At 41.2% G+C, this 27890-nt stretch overlaps 1 protein-coding gene and 1 long non-coding RNA gene across 5 annotated transcripts; both read right to left on the bottom strand.

Moving 5' to 3' along the window:
- Positions 1 to 4934: 4934 nt before the first annotated feature.
- On the bottom strand, positions 4935 to 17986 carry LOC115114664 (apolipoprotein L5-like). Of its 3 annotated transcripts, none has more exons than XM_065013555.1 (11): positions 17885 to 17986; positions 17747 to 17806; positions 11290 to 11370; positions 11121 to 11174; positions 10907 to 11023; positions 10323 to 10382; positions 10083 to 10139; positions 9344 to 9418; positions 9126 to 9165; positions 8982 to 9033; positions 4935 to 8839 (listed from the first exon to the last, which is right to left on the bottom strand). In XM_065013555.1, exons 3-11 carry the CDS (start codon positions 11356 to 11358, stop codon positions 7936 to 7938), a joined length of 1428 nt encoding a protein of 475 aa, XP_064869627.1. In that variant the 5' UTR covers positions 11359 to 11370; positions 17747 to 17806; positions 17885 to 17986; the 3' UTR covers positions 4935 to 7935. The 3 variants fall into 3 exon arrangements, with proteins under 3 accessions (XP_064869627.1, XP_064869628.1, XP_029498947.1); XM_065013556.1 differs by having other exon boundaries at positions 9126 to 9168; positions 17885 to 17974; XM_029643087.2 differs by lacking the exons at positions 11290 to 11370; positions 17747 to 17806; positions 17885 to 17986 and having other exon boundaries at positions 9126 to 9168; positions 10907 to 10965; positions 11121 to 11143.
- Positions 17987 to 18796: 810 nt separating this feature from the next.
- Positions 18797 to 24747, bottom strand: LOC135565703 (uncharacterized). 2 transcript variants are annotated; one of them, XR_010461805.1, is made up of 5 exons: positions 24503 to 24747; positions 20963 to 21040; positions 20793 to 20856; positions 19355 to 20656; positions 18797 to 19150 (listed from the first exon to the last, which is right to left on the bottom strand). It is a non-coding gene; the product is annotated as an uncharacterized LOC135565703 (long non-coding RNA). The 2 variants fall into 2 exon arrangements; XR_010461806.1 differs by having other exon boundaries at positions 18797 to 19489; positions 20603 to 20656.
- Positions 24748 to 27890: the final 3143 nt, after the last annotated feature.

The raw sequence follows: 27890 nt of genomic DNA, 5'->3' as shown, positions 1-27890 counted from the left end.
AGTTTCTCTGGTTTTACTATTTATAGGTATGTGTTTGGGTAGAATGAACATTTTAGTTTTATTCTATAAACTACTGACAACATTTCTCCCAAATTCCAAATAAAAATCTTGTCACGTAGAGCATTTATTTGCAGAAAATGACAACTGGTCAAAATAACAAAAAGATGCAGTGTTGTCAGAACTCAAAACTTTTTTTCGAAATAAAAGTTTGTATTCATTTTAAAACAACACAATACTAATGTTTTAACACAATAGTTCAGAAATCAACATTGAAAATGATTTTTTGGTGACTTTATGCTCTCCACCAGTCTTTCCATTGATGTTTGGTGACTTTATGCCACTCCTGGCGCAAAAATTAAAGCAGCTTGGTCTTGTTTGATGGCTTGTGACCATCCATCTTCCTCTTGATCACATTCCAGAGGTGTTCAGATCTGGAGATTGGGCTGGCCCTGACAGGGTCTTGATCTGGTGGTCCTCCATCCACACCTTGATTGACCTGGCTGTGTGGCATGGAGCATTGTCCTGTTGGAAAAACCAATCCTCAGAGTTGGGGAACATTGTCAGAGGAGAAGGAAGCAACTTTTCTTCCAGGACAAACTTGTACGTGGCTTGATTCATATGTCCTTCACAAAGACAAATCTGCCCGATTCCAGCCTTGCTGAAGCACCCCCAGGCATCATAGATCCTCCACCAAATTTGACAGTGGGTACGAGACCTGGAGAGGCCTACAAGCCACAGTGTCTCGCACCCACTGTGAAATTTGGTGGAGGATCGGTGATGATCTGGGGGTGCAGATCTGGAATAAAGTGAGATAGAAGAAGGGTGTAAAAATGGTTCAAGCAGCAGAATATAAAAATGTAACAAGATTTCAGTGAGTCACCTTGGCCTGCCTGAGATTGACCTTTTTACTCAGCATGTAGCAGCCTTGTCAACTACCACCAGCCCAACCTTGGCACCTGGGTCTCCTTCCACGTTCAGAGAGAACTCTTCTCCTGGGCGAAGGTCTCAAAATCTATTTTTTATGGATATATTTAGCAAAAAATCTTAACATGGACAGATGTAAAGAACGTTATTGAAAAAAATCCAAATGTGATGTGGAATACATACACTGAGCATACAAAACATTAAGAAAACCCGCTCTTTCCATGACATAGACTGACCAGGGGAATCTAGATGAAAGCTATGATCCCTTATTGATGTCACTTTTTACAGATTGATTTTTAAGTCTTGAGACATGGATTGTGTATGTATGCCATTCACAGGGTGAATGGGCAAGACAAAAGATTTAAGTGCCTTTGAACAGGGTATGGTAGTAGGTGCTAGGCACAATGTGTCAAGAACTGCATCGCAGTTGGGTTTTTCATGCTCAACCGTTTCCCCATGTGTATCAAGAATGGTTCACCACCCAAAGGACATCCAGCCAACTTGACACAACTGTGGGACGCATTGGAATCAACATGGGCCGTCATCCCTTCGGAACGCTTTCGACACCTTGTAGAGTCCATGCCCTGACGAATTGAGGCTGTTCTGAGGGCAAAAGTGGGTGCAACGCAATAATGTGTTCCTAATGTTTTGTACACTGGAGTTTCTTATCAAGACAACATTGAATGTTACAGAGTGGACTAGTTACAGTTTTTACATACATTTACTTGAAAATCTATGGAAAGACTTAAATGGTTGTCGAGCAATGATAAACAACCAATTTGACAGAGCTTGAATTTTAAAAATAATGTGAAAATATTGTACAATCCAGGTGTGCAAAGCTCTTAGAGATGTACCCAGAAAAGTCACAGCTGTATTTGCTGCCAAATGTGATTCTAACATGTATTGACTCAAGGGTGTGAAAACTTATGTAAGGAAGATGTTTCTGTATTTTATTTTCAAAAAATCAAAAAATACTGAAACATGTTTTCACTTTGTCAATGTGGGGTTGTGTGTGTAAATAGGTGATACGTTTTTAAAAATCTGTATTAAATTCAGGCTGTAACACAAAATGTGAAATAGCTCAAGGGGGATGAATACTTTCTGAAGGCAATGTATGTAGTTTGAGAAAAGAGATATATGTAAAGAGTTGATTTTATGCAATTCGTCATTACTGAACAGTCGCTGATGCTACCTGTCAGTGTGAATCATTTGCCATATTTCCCCCCTTTCAGGGATATAACGTTACAATTGTATAGCTAATAGGCAATGTTTTTGTAGGTGAATGAACCTACAGCAGCCAAGGTGATAATGGCTGGGGTCATTTTGCTTGTTTTTACTGTTCTCCAAATAGCATTTAAGTTCCAACTTCAACTTTTAAAAAATGACCTGTGTCCCTTCCGGACCTCACTAAAACTCAAACCCCTGTTATGGCCCTGTGTTCATGCAAACCTTTCTCACACTCATGCGCTCTCAACCTGTTAAACACACCCTCTCTTTTTCTCTCTCTCCAGGTGTATCTGACTGACACTTCTGGCTCTCCTGTAAAGGGTATTGAAACAGAGAGCGAGGGACAGATATACCTCACAGACAACCACAGAATAGCTGTCATCACTATTAACACGGTTCGCACAGATCCCCAAAAAACATGTAGTGAAAACTGCTGTGTCTGATTTACGCCGGGGTGTGAATACTTATGTAAATGAGATATTTCTGTTTTTCCTTTTTACAGAGTTAGGAAGGACGCCTGTATCTTTGCAGTAACTGGGTGTATTGATGCACCATCCAAAGTGTAATTAATAACGTCACCATGCTCAAAGGGATATCCAATGTCTGCATTAATTTTATTTTAACCCATATACCTATAGGAGCCCTTCTTTGCGAGGCATTTGAAAACCTCCCTATTCTATGTAGTTGAATCGGTGTTTGAAATTCACTGCTCGACTGAGGGACCTTACAGCTAATTGTATGTGTGTGGAACAGAGATGAGGGTAGTCATTACAAAAATCATGTTAAACCCTTATTGAATAGAGAGTCTATGAAACTTAAGCACATTTTTACTCCTAAACGTATTTATTCTTGTCATAACAAAGGGGTTGAATAGTTATTGACTCATTATGGGGTAGTGTGTGTAGGCCAGTGACACAAAATCTCAATTTCATCCATTTAAAATTCAGGCCGTAACAACAAAATGTGGAGAAAGTCAAGAAGTGTCCAATCGTGTCCAGGTCAGTGTCAGTCGTTATGAAGATGCTGCTGTAGAAACTGTACTGTGCTTCTGATCAAATGTTCTGTTAAACATAGGTCTGGCCTTAACTTAGATTTGTAGAATCAAAACAAAGAGATAGGTGGTTGTTTTCTTTGACTTACAGTTGAAGTCAGAAGTTTACATACACTAAGTTGACTGTGCCTTTAAAGAGCTTGGAAAATTCCAGAAAATTGTCATGATTTTAGAAGCTTCTGATAGGCTAATTGACATCATTTGATTCAATTGGAGGTGTACCTTTGAATGTATTTTAAGGCCTACCTTCAAACTCAAGTGTGTCTTTGCTTGACATCATGGGAAAATGAAAAAGAAATCAGCCAAGACCTAAAAAAAAAAATGGTAGACCACAAGTCTGCTTCATCTTGGGAGCAATTTCCAAATGCCTAAAGGTACCACGTTCATCTGTTCAAACAGCCGTCCTACCGCTCAGGAAAGAGACTCGTTCTGTCTCCTAGAGATGAATGTCCTTTGGTGCGAAAAGTGCAAATCAATCCCCGAACAGCCTCAAAAGGACCTTGTGAAGATGCTGGAAGAAACAGGTACAAAAGTATCTATATCCACAGTAAAACGAGTCCTATATCGACATAACCTGAAAGGCTGCTCAGCAAGGAAGAAGCCACTGCTCCAAAACCGCCATAAAAAAGCCAGACTATGGTTTGCAACCGCACATGGGGACAAAGATCGTACTTTTTGGAGAAATGTCCTCTGGTTTGATGAAACAAAAATAGAACTGTTTGGTCATAATGACCAACCTGTTTTGGAGGAAAAATGGGGAGGCTTGCAAGCTGAAGAACACCATGCCAACCGTGAAGCACGGGGGTGGCAGCATCATGTTGTGGTGGTCCTTTTGCTGCAGTAGGGACTGGTGCACTTCACAAAATAGATTGCATCATGAGGCAGGAAAATTTATGTGGATATATTGAAGCAACATCTCAAGACATCATCACTCAGAAAGTTAAAGCATGGTCACAAATGGGTCTTCCAAATTGACAATGACCCCAAGCATACTTCCAGAGTTGTGACAAAATGGCTTAAGGACAACAAAGTCAAGGTATTGGAGTGGCCATCACAAAGCCCAGACTTGAATCCTATAGAACATTTTTGGGCAGAACTGAGAAAGCGTGTGCGAGCAAGGAGGACTACAAACAGGTCTCAGTTACACCAGCCAAAATTCACCCAACTTATTGTGTGAAGCTTGTGGAAGTGTACCTGAAACATTTGACCCAAGTTAAACAATTTAAAGGCAATTCTACCAAATACACTCAATTAGTATGTAAACTTCTGACCCACTGGGAATGTGATGAAAGAAATAAAAGCTGAAATAAATAATTCTCTACTATTATGCTGACAGTTAACATTCTTAAAATAAAGTGGTGATCCTAACGGACCTAAGATGGTGAATTTTTACGAGGATTAATTGTCAGGAATTGTGAGAAACTGAGTTTAAATGTATTTGGCTTAGCTGTATGTAAACTTCCGACTTCAACCATACATGTCCCCTTTCCCTGCAGCCACTAAATCAATGGCTTATCTTTTTTTTTTACAATCTTTGCCTTTCAAGTCCAACACACAGAGATATACACACTGCCTTCCACCTTGCTACAGAAAACATTGCTATAGAGGACAATTTGATAAATGAGCTTGGCCACTTGTTGAACAAATACAGTATCGAAGGCATGACACAGCAGCAGAGGCAGAACGAGGGAAATGTCTGCCACCCTGTTCCTTAAAATTAAACAGATTCAACTGTATAATACGTAAGTTTATTAGCAACTTATTACATTTCATATATACTCTTTAGATAAATACTACATTGCAAAACAAAAATTGTTACTAAAATTGACCAATGAAAAATCATATCTGACCCTGCCCTTTGTAAGAGGCATCTCCAGTTTGTCAGTGAGTAAAAGAGAAAGAGGGCGAGATCACTTATCCAGCATCAGTACCACACACAAGTGAAGGAGACAGGGGAGACACAGGGACTGAATTGCATAGCAGCTGAGACCTTTCCAGTCTAAGACAGGAAAATAGAATAATCATAGTGAGACCTCATTTATATACGACTTAATATAAATGAGTAAGGCACTACTCAGTAATAGAACATTCCTAAAATAAAAGTTAGACTTAATTAAATAAAAGTTAGACTTAATTAAAAACCTGAATGTTTCAATATAAATTAATATTCCCCCGAACAGACCTAAAAATGAAGCAATGCAATAAGCAATGTTTTCTTTGGAATAAAATCGTGACAAAACCCCTACCCCACAGTGGCTTCGGAAAGTATTCAGACCCCTTGACTTTTTCCAAATTTTGTTACGTTACAGCCTTATTCTAAAATTGATTCAATAAAACAAATTCCTCAGAAATCTACACAGAATACCCCATAATGACAAAGTGAAAACAGGTTTATACATTTTTGCTAATTTATTAAAAACAAAAATCAAATACCTTGTTTATATAAGTATTCAGACCCTTTGCTATGAGAATCAAAATTAAGCTCAGGTGAATGGTGTTTCCATTGATCATACTTGACATGTTTCTACAACTTGGAGTACACCTGTGTTAAATTCAATTGATTTGATATCATTTGGAAAGGCACACACCTGCCTATATAAGGTCCCACCATAGACGGTGCATGTCAGAGCAAAAACCAAGCCACAAGGTCGAAGGAATTGTCCGTAGAGCTCCGAGACAGGATTGTGTTGAGGCACAGATCTGGTGAAGGATACCAAAAATATTCTGCAGCATTGAAGGTCCCCAAGAAATCAAATTGTATTGTTCACATTCACATATTTAGCAGATGTTATGGCAGGTGTAGCGAAAGTGCTTTCTAAACAGTTGCCTCCATCTTTCTTAAATGGAACCAAGACTCTTCCTACAGCTGGCTGCCCTGCCAAACGGAGCAATCGGGGGAGAAGGACCTTGGTCAGGGAGGTGACCAAGAACCCGATGGTCACTCCGACAGTGCTCTGGAGTTCCTCTGTGGAGATAGGAGAACCTTCCAGAAGGACAACCATCTCTGCAGCACTCCACCAAATCAGGCTTTTATGAAAGAGTGGCCAGATGGAAGCCACCACTCAGTAAAAGGCACATGACAGCCCACTTGTAGTTTGCCTAAAGGCACCTAAAGACTCTCAGACTATGAGAAACAAGATTCTCTGGTCTGATGAAACCAAGATTGAACTCTTTGGCCTGAATGCCAAGCATCACATCTGGAAGACACCTGGCACCATACCTACGGTGAAGCATGGTGGTGGCATCATGCTGTGGGAATGTTTTTCAGCAGCAGGGACTGGGAGACTAGTCAGGATCAAGGCAAAGATGTACGGCACAAAGTACAGAGAGATCCTTAATGAAACACTGTTCCAGAACACTCAGGACCTCAGACTGGGGCAAAGGTTCACCTTCCAACAGGACAATGAACCTAAGCACACAGCCAAGACAACGCAGGATTGGCTTCGGGACAAGTCTCTGAATGTCCTTGAGTGGCCCCGCCAGAGCTCGGACTTGAACTCGATCGAACGTCTCTGGAGAGACCTAAAATAGCTGTGCAGCCATGCTCCCCATCCAACCTGACAGAGCTTGAAAGGATCTGCAACTCCCCAAATACAGGTGTGCCAAGCTTGTAGCGTTACACCCAAGAAGGCTCAAGGCTGTAATTGCTGCTGAAGGTGCTTCAACAAAGTACTGAGTAAAGGGTCTGAATACTTGCAATGTTTTATATTTTTAATAAATTAGCTAAATGTTCTAAAAACCTTTTTTTGCTTTGTCATTATGGGGTATTGTGTGTAGATTAAGGGGAAAAACAAATCAATTTTAGAATAAGGCTATAATGTATCAAAATGTGGAAAAAGTAAAGTGGTGGTCTGAATACTTTCCGAAGGCACTGTATGCTTAAACAAATCAAAATATATTTAAACACTTTTTTGGTTACTACATGATTCCATATGTGTTATTTCATAGTTTTGATGTATTCACTATTATTCTACAATAATAGAATTCAGTAAAAATAAAGAAAAACCCTTGAATGAGTAGGTGTGTCCAAACCTTTGACTGGTACTGTATGTATAAGTACCATAGGTATGTACAAAGATTGTGTGTGTGTGTATCTATCAAAAATCGAAACCATCAAAATATTTGCCTGAACTTTAAAATATTACATTTAGCTTTTTACATTAGTCTGTATTAGAAAATATAGACACAACGATCCCTTCCATAATGTGTATGAGAATGTATTTGTAATATAAAAAATAAAAAACATATTTCCATAATTTTCATCTGTGAACTGTTTCCTGCCCCCATGAACAAACTGATTTAACTTTCAACCCTTACTTTTCATAAAGTCCTGTAGATAATATTGTCGAGACAGGCACAATGCGCACAACTACAATACAACTCTTTGGGGCAAGACAAGGGAAAATGTGGACATGAGCTCGTCATACAATATACTATTTTTCTAGATTTTACAGAGGTAAGTTTTAATAACAGTTCTTAACCCAAGCCAGTGATTACTGGAGATATCATCTGGTTCTATTTTTGCAGTCTAAAAAAAATGTTTCAGGCATGGGTGCTTGTGCTATGAAAGAGAGACTGGGGAATCAGAGCCTCAACGTTGCTACTAGTAGTGTTAATGCTGACAGGATGTGTCGTTGTAGAGATGGGTTGGAAATACAGTTTAGGATTTTTCTGGTCTTATGGCTGTTATCTGAAGTGTTGCTGTTATCAACATTGCTTTTGTTGATAGAGGTTTAATAGTTGTTAATATCGTCATCAGAGATTTCTGTTTTTTTGCTGTAATTGGTATTATCTGCGTTTTGGGTGTTGGTCTCATTGGTGTTGCCTGGATCTGAGGACTGCAGCTCAACCCGTATGCCATTGAGCTCCACCAGTCCATCATGCAGCTGGGTCGCCACCTCCCTGATCTTGGCTGCAAACTCTGACTTGGCTCCCTTCTTCAGCTCCTTGGAGTCCTTAGCCACAAAGTAGATGTCCATGCCCACAAAGAGGCCGGTGAGCACTCCGGTGGCCATGCTGGCAATCTGGACAGCTCTGGCAGCGGTGCTGCCCGCCACGTTGGCTATCTGCACCACACGCATCATCTCATTGGCATTAATGAGGATGGCCTTCCCGGCCATGGCACCATCCTCGTAGAGGTTGTTGAGGCCCGGGAAGTCGCGGTTGTACGCATGCTTCTTCATCTTCAGCAGGTCGAACCTGCGCAGACTCTCAATCCCCTGCTTGATGAACAGCATGCACTTGTTGATGTCGGTTATCTTCTCCTGGTAGTCCGTCACGATGGCCTCCACCTTCTTGCGGTCCATGGAGTTGTTGACCGTGTTGGAGATTCCGGCTCCAGCCGTGGTGAGGCCGCCCGCCGTGGCCACGCCCAGCCCCACCGCCGTGACAATCAGAGAGGTTCCGAAGGTGACGGGGGCCAGGGCGAGGCCTACAATGGTACATACGCCTCCTACCGCGCTGGTGGAACCACCAGTGATTTGGGCGATCTTAGTCTTCTTGTTGAAACAGTCGAGGGCGTCTGCAATGCTGTTAAGGTCAATGACGTGCTGCCACAGGCTCTCTGCACGCTCTGAGAACAGCTTGTTGAACACACGGATACCTTTCTGCACCTTCTCAGCTGTCACTGCAAACACCCTGGAAAACAAGTTCAGATGAATTAGTATTATCCATGCTTACTTACTATAGTATGATTTACCCATTTACCAGCTTTATAACATGGCTGTTCTATACAGCTGCACACACCATAAGGTAACACCCAACATAAGGAATCACTTACTTGGCCTCCTCTTTCTCAGTCATGTCATGCTCTTGAGGCATGTCTTCCCACTCTGCAGCAAAAGAGAAAGGGCTTCATTTGGATCAAGTTGAAGGAATACCCCTACGCCAGTACTGTGTGTATGTGTACATGTTTCGGACTCACGCTCCACTGTGCTCCACCACTCCATCAGGCCATCCATATTCTGCTGAGACACACATTTTCCTAAATCAGCTTCAGAAAGTCATACTTTTCAATCAAAAATCTATTTAAAATAAAATGCACAACTCCATGGCAGTTCGAGGAAACCAAGAGTGAAAAGTAAATATGTGGGTATTTAAGAGCAAATATTGATATTATTAACATTGTTTACAGAAACCAACCTGCTGTTCTGGCTCCGCTGGATTAATACGGAATACCTCCAATTGGTCGAATAATGATTTATTTCCACCTTTGTTCTGAGAGGGCAGGGGTGATAAATGACATGCTGTTATGTATACATTCTACACACTAAAGAAAAGTAGAACATTTCTTGGCAAACCAATGTTTTTGCTGCCAGTGTAGCAACCAAGATATAGAGACAATTAATCAGAGATCAGATTCACAGGCCAGAACTGAGAAAATACGTGGTCAGTTTCAGATTTCAAGTTGCGATTTTGGATTTCAGTTCCTTTCTCTGCTGTTTTGCAGAAGTGGAGCATCTAAAATCTTCCAGGGTTCAAAGAAACAGGAAGCAGGGGAACAAGTTTAGGCAAATAGCAATCTAATCCATTCACAATGCAAAGTAAGGGGTGAGGTGGTGTGGCTGGGTGTTTGGTAGGTAGAGATAAAAAGAACAGAAGATTAAAAAAAAAAAATGTAAATCTTAGTTGAGAGTCAGAGAATACCGTGTGGGAAAATCCTTCCAGTGACCAAGAAAAAAAAGAGCTAGTCATCTAATAGACCTCATGTGACAGCCATTTTGCAATCCTGGGCCACTTTACAGTCTGTTAGCTGTGGCAGTCAAGCAATCACATACACAAACAAAACCTCAGGAGTGACGGTTGTACAGTAGATATCCAATAAAACAGCACGGGTATCTGGCAGAACAGTGTTAGTAGGAGTGTCAGGGTGCAGAGCTACCTCTGTTGAGTCACTGACTGAAACTCCCTGCTGGGGTTCACGCTTCTTGGTTTTACCCTGAAACAGACAATAATCAAATATAACAACTTTTACACGAGAGGACTATAACAGTTATCCCACAACGGAACCATAATATGCATATTGTAAACCATAGTTAACACCTGGAGGAAGGGAACTACAATGTACACAATGGGAGATCAACAGATGTGTGTGCATGAAACTAGGAGGTTTGAACGTTACCTTGCCTCCAGCACCGCGTGGCATGAAAGGATTGTGTCTCGTGGGTTCTCGCATCTTGGCCTAAGAACAATAGAATGCAAATCAATACATTAACGCAAAGGGCAAGTAAAGGGAAGTGTTAATTTTGTTCACCTAGTGGTTAGGGTAGCCTAGTGGTTAGAGTGTTGGACTAGTAACCGAAAGGTTGCAAGTTCAAATCCCTGAGCTGACAAGGTACAAATCTGTCGTTCTGCCCCTGAACAAGGCAGTTAAACCCACTGTTCCTAGGCCGTCATTGAAAATAAGAATGTTCTTAACTGACTTGCCTAGTTAAATAAAAGCTCAAAAAAAAAAAAAAAAAATTTTTTTTTTTTTTAAACTCAGTGTCTGAGCATGAACACAGCAAGGATAGAGTACTGTGCCCATATTCCTAAAGCGTATCAGAGTACGAGTGCTTATCTAGGATCAGGACCCCACCTGTCAATATAATCATTACGGTCTAAAAGCCCAAACTAATCCTAGATCAGCGCTCCTACTCCGAGAAGCTTTGTGGATACAGGTCGAGGTCTAGGGGGATGTAGAATATAAGATGAAAACAAACTTACTGATGTGCTATCTGTAAGTTTAACCACGGCCTCTTCTTCATCCTTGTCCTCTCCCTCCTCTTTTACCACCGGGAAGAGAGATTCACCCTCTTTAAGGCATTCATCATCACATTGGTCCTAGAAAATTATTTACAGATAAGGAGTGTGCATGTGTTTGCGTGTGTGTGTGTGTGTGTGTGTGTGTGTGTGTGCGAGCGTATGTGCATGCGCTTACCAGATTGTCTTTTTTTGTATTTTGCTGACCACGTCTGGCTGGTCTGTTTATCTCCTGGAAACATAAGACAAAATCCTCCTATATGAGCCACCATGACACAGGATAACTGATAGATACAGATCATTTAGATATGATTATAAATCCTGACCAGTCAATCATCCAAGCCTACCTCTTCTGTGGGTCTAGGAGGAACCACTGGAGTTTCAGCAGTTTTCCCTTTCCTCTCACTCGGCATCATATTACGGTTAGCCTGAAATAGTCAGAAGGACGAATATAGTCACCATCTGAATTGTGCATTAATTAAACAGAGATACCGGTACACTACATATACAGAGGGGTCAGAAATGATTGACATCCTTGATAAAGATGAGCAGTAATAACTGTATAAAATAAACAATTCAAATACTGAGCTATATTGTATGCTAAATATTGCATTATATTTTATACTAAAACAATTGCTCAGAGAAAGACTGTTAACAAGTAATACTTGTTTTTTCTCAAAAAGGGTAGGGGTCAAAATTGACACCCCTAAATAATCTTAGAATTGAAGTCTTCAAAAGTTTAGCATTTGGTCCTAGAATGCAATGACAACATAAAGCTTGGATGCATTTGCGGTTTATTTTAGTTGGGTTTCAGATTTAGTGCCCAATAGAAATTAATGGTATATAATGTAGTGTGTCATTGGAGTCATTTTTATTGTAAATAAAAATATAATATATGTTTCTAAATACATTAATGTGAATTAGGTATGACCCCAATTAGTCAACGGGTCGATTGTTTGGTCGATAGGTTGTTGGTCGACCAAGATTTTCTTTTGTCAAGCAGTAGCGCGTAATATACACACACATATACACTGCTCAAAAAAATAAAAGGAACACTAAAATAACACATCCTAGATCTGAATGAATGAAATATTCTTATTTTCTTTACATAGTTGAATGTGCTGACAACAAAATTACACAAAAATGATCAATGGAAATCTAATTTATCAACCAATGGAGGTCTGGATTTAAAAGTGGAAAACCACACTACAGGCTGATCCAACTTTGATGTAATGTCCTTAAAACAAGTCAAAATGAGGCTCAGTAGTGTGTGTGGCCTCCACGTGCCTGTATGACCTCCCTACAACGCCTGGGCATGCTCCTGATGAGGTGGCGGATGGTCTCCTGAGGGATCTCCTCCCAGGGGAACATGCTGGCCAGTCCATAGCATCAATGCCTTCCTCTTGCAGGAACTGCTGACACTCCAGCCACATGAGGTCTAGGATTGTCTTGCATTAGGAGGAACCCAGGGCCAACCGCACCAGCATATGGTCTCACAAGGGGTCGGAGGATCTCAGTACCTAGTGGCAGTCAGGCTACCTCTGGCGAGCACATGGAGGGCTGTGCAGCCCCCCAAAGAAATGCCCCCCCACACCATGACTGACCCACCGCCAAACCGGTCATGCTGGAGGATGTTGCAGGCAGCAGAACGTTCTCCACGGCATCTCCAGACTCTGTCACGTCTGTCACATGTGCTCAGTGTGAACCTGCTTTCATCTGTGAAGAGCACAGGGCGCCAGTGGCGAATTTGCCAATCTTGGTGTTCTCTGGCAAATGCCAAACGTCCTGCACGGTGTTGGGCTGTAAGCACAACCCCCACCTGTGGACGTCGGGCCCTCATACCACCCTCATGGAGTCTGTTTCTGACCGTTTGAGCAGACACATGCACATTTGTGGCCTGCTGGAGGTCATTTTGCAGGGCTCTGGCAGTGCGCCTCCTGCTCCTCCTTGCACAAAGGCGGAGGTAGCGGTCCTGCTGCTGGGTTGTTGCACTCCTACGGCCTCCTCCACGTCTCCTGATGTACTGGCCTGTCTCCTGGTAGCGCCTTCATGCTCTGGACACTACGCTGACAGACACAGCAAACTTATTTTCCACCATAATTTGCAAATAAATTCATTAAAAATCCTACAATGTGATTTTTCTGGATTTTTTCTCTCATTTTGTCTCTCATAGTTGAAGTGTACCTATGATTAAAATTACAGGCCTCTCTTATCGTTTTAAGTGGGAGAACTTGCACAATTGGTGGCTGACGATTGCCCCACTGTATGTACATATACACACACCAAAAAAAGAAATGTCCCTTTTTCAGGACAAGGTCTTTCAAAGATACTTCGTAAAAATCCAAATAACTTCACAGATCTTCATTGTAAAGGGTTTAAGCACTGTTTCCTATGCTTGAACCATAAACATGCACCTGTGGAACAGTCATTAAGACACTAACAGTTTACAGACAGTAGGCAATTAAAGTCACAGTTATGAAAACGTATGACACTAAAAGAGGCTCATCCTGAGATGACCCTCTAGCATGACAATGCCACCAGCCATACTGCTCGTTCTGTGTATGATAGGAATGTCTGTGTATGATAGGAATGCCTGCAAGATAGGAATGTCAGTGTTCTGCCATGGCCAGCGAAAAGCCCGGATCTCAATCCCATTGCGCACGTCTGGGACCTGATAGATCGGAGGGTGAAGGCTAGTGCCATTCACCCCAGAAATGTCCGGGAACTTGCAGGTGCCTTGGTGGAAGAGTGGGGAAACATCTCACGGCAAGAACTGGCAAATCTGGTGTAGTCCATGAGGAGGAGATACACTGCAGTACTTAATGCAGCTGGTGGCCACACCAGATACTGACTGTTAATTTGATTTTGACCACCCCTTTGCTCAGGGACACATTATTCCATATCTGTTAGTTACATGTCTGTGGAACTTGTTCAGTTTGTGTCTCAGTTGTTGAATCTTATGTTCATACAAATATTTATACATGTTAAGTTTGCTAAAAATAAAACAGTTGACAGTGAGAAGTTTATTTTTTTGCTGATACACACACACACACACACACACACACACACACACACACACACACAAAGGTTGGAGTCATTAAAACTCATTTTTCAACCACTCCAAACATCTCTTGTTGACAAACAATAGTTTTGGTAAGTCGGTTAGGACATCTACTTTGTGCATGACAAGTCATTTTTCCAAAAATTGTTTAACAGACAGATTATTTCACTGTATCAATTCCAGTAGGTCAGAAGTTTACATTCACTAAGTTGACTGTGCCTTTAAACAGCTTAGACAATTCCAGAAGATGAGGTCATGGCTTTAGAAGCTTCTGATGGGCTAATTCACATCATTTGAGTCAATTGGAGGTGTACCTGTGGATGTATTTCAAGGCCTACCTTCAAACTCAGTGCCTCTCTGCTTGACATCATGGGAAAATCTAAAGAAATCAGCCAAGACCTCAGAAATAATTGTAGAGCTCCACAAGTCTGGTTCATCCTTGGGAGCAATTTCCAAACACCTGAAGGTACCACATTCATCTGTACAAAAAAATAGTACGCAAGTATAAACACCATGGGAACACACAGCTGTCATACCACTCAGGAAGGAGACGCGTTCTGTCTCCTAGATATGAACATAATTTGGTGCGAAAAGTGCAAATCAATCCCAGAACAGCAAAGGACCTTGTTACTTTCAGCATCTTCACAGGTACAGATGTATCTATATCCACAGTCAAACGAGTACTATGTCGACATAACCTGAAAAGCCACTCAGCAAAGAAATCCACTACTTCAAATCCGCCATAAAAAAGCCAGACTACGGTATGCAACTGCACATGTTGACAAAGATCGTACTTTTTTGAGAAATGTCCTCTGGTCTGATGAAACAAAAATAGAACTGTTTGGTCATAATGACCATCATTATGTTTGGAGGGAAAAGGGGGAGGCTTGCAAGCCAAAGAATACCATCCCAACCGTGAAGCACGGGGGTGGCAGCATCATGTTGTGGGGATCATTTTTCTGCAGTAGGGACTGGTGCACTTCACAAATAGATGGCATCATGAGGAAAGAAAATGATGTTGATATATTGAAGCAACATCTCAAGACATCAGTCAGGAAGTTAAAGCATGGTCACAAATGGGTCTTCCAAATGGACAACGACCCAAAGCATACTTCCAAAGTTGTGGCAAAACGGCTTAAGGACAACAAAGTTAAGGTATTGGAGTGGCCATCACAAAGCCCTGACTTCAATCCTATAGAACATTTGTGCGCAGAACTGAAAAAGCATGTGCGTGCAAGGAGGCTTACAAACCTAACTCAGTTACACCAGCTCTGTCAGGAGGAACTTATTGTGGGAAGCTTGTGGAAGCCTACACCGAAACATTTGACCCAAGTTAAAGAATTGAAAGGCAATGCTATCAAATACTAATTGAGTGTATGTAAACTTCTGACCCACTGGGAATATGAATAAATAAATAAAAGCTTAAATACATTTCAACTATTATCTGACATTTCACATTCTTAAAATAAAGTGATCCTAACTTACCTAGGAGTGTGCAAAGCTGTCATCAAAGCAAAGGGTGGCTACTTTGAAGAATCTCAAATATAAAATATGTTGATTTGTTTAACACTTTTGTTTACTACATGATTCCATATGTATTATTTCATAGTTTTGATGTCTTCACTATTATTCTACAATATAGAAAATAGTAAAGAAAAACCATTGACTGGTACTGTACGTATTCAGACCCTTTGCCTATGAGACTCGAACTCAGGTGCATCCTGTTTCCATTGATCATGCTTGGGATGTTTCTACAACTTGGTGTCCACCTGTGGTAAATTCAATTGATTGGACATCATTTGGAAAAGCACACACCGGTCTAAATAAAAGGTCCCACAATTGACAGTTCATGTCAGAGCAAAAACCAAGCCATGAGGTTGAAGGAATTGTCTGTAGAGCTCAGAGAGAGGATTTTGTCGAGGCACAGATCTGGGGAAGGGTACCAAAAAATGTCTACAGCATTGAAGGTCACCAAAAACACAGTTTCCGCCATCTTTCTTAAATGGAAGAAGTTTGGAACCACAGAGACTCTACCTAGAGTTGGCTACCTGGCCAAACTGAGCAATCGGGGGAGAAGAGCCTTGGTCAGGGAGGTGGCCAAGAACTCAATGGTCACTGACAGAGTTCGAGTTCCTCTGTGGAGACGGGAGAACCTTCCAGAAGGACAACCATCCCTGCAGCACTCCACCATTCAGGCCTTTATGGTAGTGGCCAGACGGAAGCCACTCCTCAGTAAAAGGCACATGACAGCCCGCTTGGAGTTTGACTACCCTTAGAAGTAGGCCTGTAGGCTACCTGGCCTGCTCGCAAATGTAGGAATAGGAATGTGCCCATTTGGGGATCTGATAGTATTTCTGATTGGCTGTAGAGCTTCTCAAAGTAATGTTTTCTTCACCTAAATAGCAAGCAAACAAAGCATGTTTTTACATCCATTGAGAATGACAATAGTTCCTCAATGTATTTTTAAAATCTTTCCAGCTCTCTCCCTTTCGATAACCACTCAGCGTGAAAGGGAAAAATGTCATGCTCCGATCCAGTGGAAACGTCATCAAACAGACCTACCTGATAACTTATCAGTGCTTGACTTAGACAAATAGGTTCCGGTTCTCATTTTTGGTGCTGGTACTGTTTAAGTACAGGAGCTCCACAATACTTTTGAGATAATATTCTATAAGAGGAACAGAAGCTCAAGCAGTAGAGCATTTGAGGTGTCGGTACTCAGCTCTAGTGAGCTCCTGCCCAAGTCAAGCACTGCTTAATATCCCTTGCGTAAATAGCCTACAGCTGTGTCTGTCCTGAGCTCACTGGCACAGAAACTGAGCGCCCAGAATATTTTATACAATGTTGCAAGTTCGTTAGGCAAGCATTGGGCCAGACCAAAGTTAATACAATGTTTCAAGTTGGTTGCAGACAGGCCATGCGTAGCCAATGTGATTTATAGGTTATTTATTTTTTAAATCAGAATATTTTCTACTTGCAGGCTGCAATGTTTTTATTTGTTGTCTTTATGTAGGCACATTTTTTTACATAGTTGGCAATGGCAATAGGAGTCACTTTAGGTTTATCATTTTTATTCAAATTTGGATAGAATTTTGATTAATCACATGACAATGACTGAGATATGAAGACGTTATTATAAAACAAAACTGTTCCACAACAATGTGCTTATGAAAACCACAACTGGCACACAGATAGGTAGAAAAAGTAAGATAAATTGGCATGCCACATGAAAGGTTGCCGACTCCTCATTTAGCCTATTACCGGCAACTTCAGGAGAGTAATGGCAGAATCTGCAAAAGCCAGCAGGAGAGGGATGAGAATGGTTTGGTCAAATGTATGTTTTTCTTCGGCTTATCTAGCTAGATCTCTGGCTCCCGAGTCATTTGTGTTTATTTCATTAAAAAAGCATGTGTCTATATAGGGGAAAATACTCATAAAAATTTAAAAAATTGGCGAATCGAACAGATGACTTTCAGGCGACTAAGTATTTATTTTTTGGTCCAGGACAGCCCTAATGTGGATGCTTCAATGATTATGGATAATCCTGAATGAATCGTGAATAATTATTAGTGAATAGTTACAAGAGGATCAAAGATCATACCCCCAAGACATGTTAACCTCCCCATGTTAATGGTGAGAGGTTAGCAAGTCTTGGAAGTATGATCTTTGACCCTCAAATTAAATTCAGACCCCACTATAGATAACACACATCCAAAAATGAACATGACTGGTGTAAACCATACCTGATTGTCGTTCGTCTCCTTCTTCTTCAGTCTGTCATGTAAGGCTGTATCCTTCAGCTCCTGTGGAGGGGTGACAGACAACCTCAGTAGAGATATATAAAACATTTGACATACGGTAAGGAGGAGCAGTTTGCCTACCTCTTCAGTGGGTCTGGGAGGAACTGCCGGCTGTGTTTCAGTTCTCTCCTTCCTCTCCCTCTGGATCGGATTGCTTTTGACCTGACAAGGACACTCAGTCAATCACTGTTCTGTTCCTGTGACTTTGTGGGAGTTAGAGAAGCAAAGGCTGGTGGGAACTTTAGGAAAAGGTGGAGACAAGGAAGAGAGAGGACTTTCGAAAGAGAGAAGCAACTTTGATTGTGTGTATGGTCTTGATCTTCTATCCTTCCCACAAGGATAGTAAAACAAAGAACATTTCCAATGTCCCCACAATCACAAAGGCTATTTTCAGTTATGTTTAGAATTATGGTTAGCGGTTAGGTTTAGGGTAAATAAGATTTAGAATGGAAATCAATTTTAGGTCTCCGCTAGGATAGTAGAACAAGTGTGTGTGGTATAAATGTAACAAACTCACTGTTTTTGCTTTTCCTCTTCCTGCCTCTCCTTGTCCCCGAGTAACTTTGCATCTTCATTGTCCTTCTGAACAAGGAAAGACATTGTTATTTTAAAGGGATCATCCTTCTCACCATATTGATTAACATCTCTGCAGCATCACCACTTGCACTGAACTCAAAACCACCAACACAAACCGCCACTATCGCGACTTTGAAAACATTTACATTACATTTAAGTCATTTAGCAGACGCTCTTATCCAGAGCGACTTACAAATTGGTGCATTCACCTTATGACATCCAGTGGAACAGTAGTGCATCTAAATATTTCAAGGGGGGGGGGGGGTGAGAGGGATTACTTTATCCTATCCTAGGTATTCCTTAAAGAGGTGGGGTTTCAGGTGTCTCCGGAAGGTGGTGATTGACTCCGCTGTCCTGGCGTCGTGAGGGAGTTTGTTCCACCATTGGGGGGCCAGAGCAGCGAACAGTTTTGACTGGGCTGAGCGGGAACTGTACTTCCTCAGTGGTAGGGAGGCGAGCAGGCCAGAGGTGGATGAACGCAGTGCCCTTGTTTGGGTGTAAGGGCCTGATCAGAGCCTGGAGGTACTGAGGTGCTGTTCCCCTCACAGCTCCGTAGGCAAGCACCATGGTCTTGTAGCGGATGCGAGCTTCAACTGGAAGCCAGTGGAGAGAGCGGAGGAGCGGGGTGACGTGAGAGAACTTGGGAAGGTTGAACACCAGACGGGCTGCGGCGTTCTGGATGAGTTGTAGGGGTTTAATGGCACAGGCAGGGAGCCCAGCCAACAGCGAGTTGCAGTAATCCAGACGGGAAAACATCACGCCATCATAATCCTAACGAACATTTCACAAAAATCATTATCATTGATACAAGCACCACCACCAACAGTTAAATTCATTGTAATTTTTACTGTAGTTAAAGAGCAGAATGGATTCATTTTTGATATGGCTCCATTGGTAATTCTGACAGAAATGACATGCAATACGACTTGAATTACATAATGAAACAGGAACAGTAACAGATGAACAGGGCCGTACATAGGAATGTCTGTGGTTGGGAAGCTTTTCTGTGGTGGCAGGTGGCTCTTCAACATCTGATCCTGGTTCCTTATATAGTGCCTTCAGAAAGTATTCATAACCCTTGACTTACTCCACATTTTGTTGTGTTACAGCCTGAATTCAAAATGGATTAAAACCTTTTTTTTTATATACACACAAAAACGCATCATGACAAAGTGAAAACATGTTTTTAGAAATGTTAGCTAATTTATTGAAAATGAAAAAGAAATATAATTTACATAAGTATTCACACCCCTGAGTAAATACATGTTAGAGTCACCTTTGGCAGTGATTACAGCTGTGAATCTTTCTGGGTAAGTCTCTAAGAGCCTTGCACACCTGGATTGTACAATATTTGCCCGTTATTCTTTTCAAAGTTCTTCAAGTTCTGTTAAATTGGTTGATTATTGCTAGACAATCATTTAAGTCTTGCCATAGTTTTTCAAGCAGATTTATGTCAAAACTAACTCTGCCACTCAAACATTCACTGTCTTCTTGGTAAGCAACTCCACTGTAGATTTGGCCTTGTGTTTTAGGTTATTATCCTGCTGAAAAGTACATGTATCTCCCAGTGTCTGGTGGAAAGCAGACAACCAGGTTTCCTCTAGGATTTTGCCTGTGCTTAGCTCCATTCCATTTATTTGTTTATCCTGAAAAACTCCCCTGCCCTTAACGATTACAAGCATACCAGTAACATGATGCAGCCACCATTATGCTTGAAAATATGGAGAGCGGTACTCAGTAATGTATTGTATTTAATTTGCCCCAAACATAAGACTTCTTATTCAGGACAAAAAGTTAGTTGACACATTTTTGTGACCACCAGATGCATATCTGTATCCCCAGTCATGTGAAATCTATGGATTCGGGCCTAATTTATTTATTTAAATGGACTAATTTCCTTATATAAACTGTAACTCAGTAAAATCATAGAAATTGTTGCATGTTGCATTTATATTTTGTTCAGTATGTTTGTTCTCGGGCTGTAGATGTTGCCACCATATTCAGCTCAAACTATCAGTCTCAAGCATCGTTATAAATGTAATTACTCTATCGTCATAGTTCAAACTGTCATATGATAGTGAAAGAAAATAAGCACAACCTATGGAAAAACCACATGAATTTCATGCGAAATCATGTGATTTTCTACAAGTGAAATCTATTTTTTTCTGGAGGGATCTTATTAGTGTAATCTCATTGGCTAGTACAACAGCTATGTCGTCTTACTTTGGGAGTTGATTTAAAAGGATTCAGCTTGTTCATGGCTCCAACCAGTTTGTTCTGACAGATAAAGACAAAAAATAAATTAAAAGCTGCTTATTATTTGCTGGGGGTGTTAAATGAAGCGATCCAAATGCAACCTAGTTGCATGCAAAACAAATTGGAGGCAAGTTGCATTGTGTAACACCAGCCTCACCTTTGATGTTTTGTCTGAGAGACTGTCACTGCTGGCTGACAGATCACTGTGTAGATAGGTTATCCTGAAACAAAGAAAGGGACACATGTTTTACAGTTAAGTACATTCTGAGTTGAGATTCCATATTGATAAATAAAGAGTACAGCAACAAATTCAACCAAAATGCTTACCTCTTTGGTTTTAGAGTGTTTTTCAGAAGAGGTGAGATTCTCCTTTGATCCTGATGTGTTTTCAGGCTTCTACTTTTCCTGCAATTAAAGATGCCATCAATATCATTAAAAAAAAGTATAAATATTGATAGCACTATCACCTGCACAGGTCCTGAGCATTCTGCTGGTGTAGAGGATCCCAGTGAATTGTTGTTGTTTTTCCTGGTAAATAGTGTGTGTGTGGGGGGGAGAAATATACCTTGTGTCACATAACAGCACTGCCCTCTTTCTACACTAGGCTGCTCATTGTGGATTAATTCAGAGGATTTAGAAAAATACACAGAAGGATTGGTCAATGGTTATGGCTCTTGTATTAAAGAAAACCTATTGTAGCGAATTTGGGGGTAGCCCAAACCGGGTCTCGAGCCCGGTTTGTCAAGCCAACACCTTATCCGTTTGTCAAGCCAACACCTTAACCGTTATGCCAAGAGGTCTTGACGAGATTGCTAGGTGTTGGGTTGGTCACTACATTATACTCTCTTCCTTTGGGAAAGAATGTCGCCGCGTTTCAATACTATACCAAGTCCCTCGTGTGCACGCCTCTCCGATGGCCTAACGGGCACCCTCCCACTTCCGACACCAGTGTAGTGAATTCGCGGGGTAGCCCCGACCAGGACTCGAACCCAGGTCCAGCAACAATTAACCCCTTGAAGAGGCCGCTAGGTCTTGGATTGTTCGTATCAATATGTAGGCCACTCAGTTTCACCATAATTTAACTCTCAAAAAAAAAAAAAAAAACTTGCCCAGGGTTGGCTCAGTGTGAACTACAATTCCGACGCTAAGTTTTATCGTTTAGAAAAACGCGTTAATCATAGCTTGCAAAGCGGTTTTCGAAACATATGATGATATGAATGTGAAAGATAAGGGGCATAACAGCGAGAAATAATTTTTAAAATAAAAATACACACTTACTGTAGCAGTTTTGCACAGATCCATATGCTCTGTGTGCCTCCAGTTGATGAACTACACTCCCTCCCCAGTTACAGTGCATTCAGAAAGTATTCAGACCCCTTGACATTATCCACCTTTTGTTAGCCTTATTTTTAAATTATTTTAATTTTTTTCCTCAATCTACACACACTACCCCATTAACGACAAAGCGAAAAAAGTTTTTAAAATTGTTTTGCAAATGTATTACAAATAAACAGAAATACCTTAAGTATTCAGACCCTTTGCTATGAGACTCGAAACTGAGCTCAGGTGCATCTGGTTTCAATTGATTATGCTTGAAATGTTTGGAGTCCACCTGGGGTAAATTCAATTGATCAGACATGATTTGGAAAGGAACACACCTGTCTATATAAAAGTCCCACAATTGACAGTGCATGTCAGAGAAAAAAACCAAGCCATGAGGCTGAAGGAATTGTCCGTAGAGCTCCGAGACAGGATTGTGTTGAAGCACAAATCTGGCGAAAGGTATCAAAAGAAATCTGCAGCATTGAAAGTCCCCACAGGGGCCTCCATCATTATTAAATGGAAGAAGTTTGGAATCACCAAGACTCTTCCTAGAGCTAGCCGCCGGCCAAACTGAGCAATCAGGGGAGAAGGGCCTTGGTCACATCTCCTCTGTGGAGATGTGAGAACTTTCCAGAAGGACAATCATCCCTGCAGCACCAATCAGGCATCTATGTTAGTGGTCAGATGGAAGCCACTCCTCAGTAAAAAAAGGCACATGACTGCCCACTTGGAGTTTGCCAAAAAGCACCTAAAGGACTCTCAGACCATGAGAAACAAGATTATCAGGTCTGATGAAATCAAAGACTGAACTCTTTGGCCTGAATGCCAAGCGTCACATCTGGAGGAAACCTGGCACCATCCCTACAGTGTAGCATGGTAGTGGCAGCATCATGCTGTGGGGATTTTCAGTGGCAGGGACTGGGAGACTAGTCAGGATCAAGGCAAAGATGAACAGATTAAAGTTTTTAAAATTAAATAAAAAAATTAAAAGACTACTCCAGAGCGCTTAGGACCTCGGACTGGGGCAAAGGTTCACCTTCCATCAGGAGGACAACTTTAAGGAAACAGCCAAGAGAATGCAGGAGTGGCTTCGGGACATGTCTTGGAATGTCCTTGAGAGGCCCAGCCAGAGCCCGGATTTGAACCTGATCGAACATGTCGGGAGTGACCTGAAAATAGCTGTGCAGCGACAGTACCCATCCAAACTGATACAGATTGAGAGGATCTGCAGAGAAGAATGGGAAGCTCCCCAAATACAGGTGTGCCAAGCTTGTAGCGTCATACCAAGGAATAATCGAGGCTGTAATCGCTGCCAAAGATGCTTCAACAAAGTACTGAGTAAATGGTCTGAATACCTATTTAAATGTGATTTCCGTTTTTTTATACGTTTTCTAGAAACCTATTTTTTCTTTGTCATTGTGGGGTATTGTGTGTAGATTGATGATAAATAAAAACTTTAATCCATTTTAGAATAAGGCAAGGGGTCTGAATATTTTCCGAACGCACTGTATGCTTACACACAGATGTTCCGAGCACGCTAGATGGCTGCCTCGGTTTTCCGTTAACACGCGTAGCAACATGGAGATATGGCTGTGCGGAAACCCTAAATGATGTCTTAATATACCCTCTTTTTCCGATATGAAAAATACATTCCTTATGTTTCCAAAACCGTACCGTAATTTGCGTTACCTTTTAGAGAAGGCATCGGGGCTCTTAAGAAGACCCACGATAAGTAGATGATTAAACTCAAACGATTTAGGATGGAGTTGAGAAACAACTACTGAAGCTCCGACATAACTATTTTGTTTTTAAAAAGAAACAACTGGTTTCAGCACCCATAGAATAGCCCCCAATGACGGAAGACAGAGTGGCACCTGTGCTAATTAGCTATCTGCGTCTCTGAACACCTGTGTGTAAACGGAAGACTGTCGACACTAAAAAAATACTGGCTGCTGCAAAAAAAATTAAACAATGTATTTTTTTGTGTAGTGTAGCTGTACCTGCCATGATTATTATAATTTGTCAAATGTTATTTTGTTTTTAGTACAAGGAAAAATGTAAACCCATGTGGGCTGGGCACTGGTAGGTGTATGACGCTTAATAAAATCATATAAATAAACCGTGTGTATTTTGCGTTTGTGAAATGGTTTTAATGTGCTAGGAAAGTCGAGGGATTTATGTTCATAGAACTGTAAGGCAATTGAGAATCGATTCATGTTAGGATTGAGTATTTAGCGGGTTTGGCTTCCAGAGGCATTTCGCCTATAAACGGAACATTTAATGTCCTTTGATGATAAGGAGTAACTTTAGGCTTCTTTAGTGCATTATTGGGGTATGATGGGCTAACCATGACTTCTCCCTCACACTCCAAATCTACAATGGCATCGCCCTTTCCGATCCTGTCAACACAAATGTTAACTATCTCTATTATACAGGGGCAATTTATGGTAAGTTTAAAAATGTACACCATTGTTGCGGACACCACAGATCAAAACATCACTTACACGTATAATCAAAACCGTTTCAACATGATTCGACGCTTACCATTACAACTGCCTACTGGTTGTTTGTCTGTGATCTTCAAGCAATATACGCGTTGAAAGCCTTTTTCGATCGTAAAAGAGGTTGCTGTGGTTGCTGAAATGTAGGCTGTGCTGAGTAGTTGTTCTTCGGTTTATTAGACTAGCAGTTGGCTTGATTCTTTACCAGTTGTTGAACTTTTCTTTCTAGGGTGTAACACTAGCTAAAGTGTGTTACGTCACATATGTAATAATAACTATGTTCGCTTCCATTACTTCTTCTTTAAGATTTATTGGCAGAGTACACCCAAAAATGTGTATTGCTGCCACCTAATGTGCGGGATGAAAACAAAAAGATCCCAAAAATGGGAACATTCTTGGGTTGGGGGAAATATCCATACAAACTACCAACAAAAACACACCAAAAAATGGGTGACATCTTCCATTGGCAATACCCCTTGGAGATCTTCCGCTGTGAACTCCTGAAGTACTAGATACTTTTCAAGCTGCAGCCACAATGATGTCCAACTTCTTCGTAATTTGTGCCATACAGTAAAGAACAGTTGCAATGAATGCTCCAAAATCCACCTTTTTAACCCACAGCGTATCCGTTTCTCTTGTTTGACACAAAAGCGACCTTGGCTACAGTCCAAACAGGTTGTTTTCTCTGACATTTATTGGAATAAATGAGCAAACTGAAACCAACTCCCTGACAGGAGTGCAGGCTAGCTAGGTTAGCTTGCTAAGTACATTAATAGCTTCAGGTTGATTGTTTTTAGCCTCAATTTCAAGATTTTCACCAAGGACGTTGCCTCTCCGATCATCACTCTCCCTCGCTTGGGCAAGGGACATTTAAGGTACATTCGGATGTGACGATGTAAAACGTCATTCAAGGGCTGAGGGTTTAGGGCCAAGTCGGGCTGTCTACTTTGAGTTTGGACTGCAGCCCATATCTTCAACACAGTAGTTTGCTTTCAAAACTATTTTGGTTGCCTCCGCATAGGACAGGGATGGGCAACTTTGATGGGGGTGGGGGCCACAAAAAATCTGAACTCATCAAAAGGGGCTGCTCGAGAAGTATGAGTGTCTTTAAATCCTCAAGGTTCTTGATCTCTTGACAACCACACCAGACACTGTTGATTAATGGTGCCGGAGGGGATGGCTGCAGTTTTACGGGCTCCTAACCAATTGTGCTTATTTTGTACATATTTTTGAGGCTACCGTCTCTTATGACCGAAAAGAGGTTTTGGATATGAGAACAGTGATTGCTCACCTCGAGCTGGAAGAAGATTTTTATTTAATGAGTCTGACGCAAAGGATAATCAGGCCTGCAAGGAAAAGTATGCGAAGCCTTTGGAATTACCTGGATTTCTGCATAAATTGATCATAAAATTTGATCTGATCTTCATCTAAGTCAAAACAATAGACAAACACAGTTAAACTAATAACACACAAACAATTATATGTATTCATGTCTTTATTGAACACACCGTGTAAACATTCACAGTGTAGGGTGGAAAAAGTAGGTGAACCCTTGGATTTAATAACTGGTTGACAGTTAACCCTCCTTTGGCAGCAATAAGCTCAACCAAACGTTTTCTGTAGTTGCGGATCAGGCCTGCACAACGTTCAGGAGGAATTTTGGACCAGTCATCTTTACAAAACTGTTTCAGTTCAGCAATATTATTCTTAGGATGTCCTTTATGAACCGCTCTCGAGGTCATGCCACAGCATTTTAAATCGGGTTGAGGTCAGAACTCTGACTGGGCCACTCCAGAAGGCGTATTTTCTTCTGTTGAAGCAATTCTGTTGTTGATTTACTTCTGTGTTTTGGGTCATTGTCCTGTTGCATCAACTAACTTCTGTTGAGCTTCAATTGGCGGACAAATAGGCCTACATTCTCCTGCAAAATGTCTTGGTAAACTTTGGAATTCATTTTTCCGTCAATGATAGCAAGCTGTCCAGGCCCTGAGGCAGCCCCAAACCATGATGCTCCCTCCACCATACTTTACAGTTGGGATAAGGTTTTAATGTTGGTGTGCTCTGCCTTTTTTTCTCCACACATAGTGTTTTGTGTTCCTTCCAAAAACTCAACTTTAGTGTAATCTGCCCACAGAATATTTTGCCAGAAGCGCTGTGGAACATTCAATTGCTCTTTTGCAGTTTTTTTGGACAGCAGTGGCTTCTTCCGTGGTGACGGCCACTCCTAGGGAGAGTAGCAACAGTGCTGAACTTTATCCATTTATAGACAATTTGTCTTTCCGTGGACTGATAAACATCAAGGCTTTTAGAGATACTTTTGTAACCCTTTCCAGCTTTATGCAAGTCAACAATTCTTAATCTTAGGTCTTCTGAGATCTCTTTTGTTCGAGGCATGGTTCATCAGGCAATGCTTCTTGTGAATGGCAAACTCAAATTTTGTGAGTGTTTTTAATCGGGCAGGGCAGCTCTAACCAACATCTCCAATCTTGTCTCATTGATTGGACTCCAGGTTAGCTGACTCCTGACTCCAATTAGCTTTTTGAAAAGTAATTAGACTAGGGGTTCACATACTTTTTCTAACCTATACTGTGAATGTTTAAATTCTGTATTCAATATAGACAAGAAAATACAATAATTTGTGTGTTGTTAGTTTAAGCACATTGTGTTTGTCTATTGTTGTGACTAAGATGAAGCTCAGATCAAATTTTATGACTAATTTATGCAGAAATCCAGGTAATTCCAGGGTTCACATACTTTTTCTTGCCACTGTATTTGTCAATAACAGCTGGTGCGCGATGTCCAATATTAAGGAAGTCTCGAGGTATTGCTCGCCTGAGGTAGAGTACCTCATGATAAGCTGTAGACCACATTATCTACTAAGAGTGTTTTCATCTATATTTTTCGTAGCCGTCTATTTACCACCACAAACCGATGCTGGCACTAAGACTGCACTCAAGAACATGTATAAGGCAAGCGAGCAAGAAAATGATCATCTAGAAGCGGCGCTCCTAGTGGCCAGGGACTTTAATGCAGGCAAACTTAAATCTGTTTTGCCTAATTTATTTCAGCATGCCACGTGCAACTAGATGAAAAAAAACTCGAGATCACCTTTACTCCACACACAGAGACGCGTAAAGCTCTTCCTCGCCCTCCATTTGGCAAATCTGACCATAATTATATCCTCCTAATTCCTGTTTACAAGCAAAAACTAAAGCAGGAAGTCTCAGTGACTCACTCAATACGGAAGTGGTCAGATGACGCAGATGCTACGCTACAGGACTGTTTTGCTAGTAAAGACTGGAATATGTTCCAGGATTCATCCAATGGCATTGAGGAGTATACCACCTCAGTCACCAGCATCATCAATAAGTGCGCCGACTGAGATGGCCGCCTCGCTTCGCGTTCCTAGGAAACTATGCAGTTTTTTTTTT

Source organism: Oncorhynchus nerka, linkage group LG9b (assembly GCF_034236695.1).
Source record: "Oncorhynchus nerka isolate Pitt River linkage group LG9b, Oner_Uvic_2.0, whole genome shotgun sequence".
Classification (NCBI taxonomy): Eukaryota; Metazoa; Chordata; class Actinopteri; order Salmoniformes; family Salmonidae; genus Oncorhynchus; species Oncorhynchus nerka.
The sequence above is the reverse complement of the archived record's forward strand: the minus strand, read 5'-3'. Positions and strand labels throughout refer to the sequence as shown.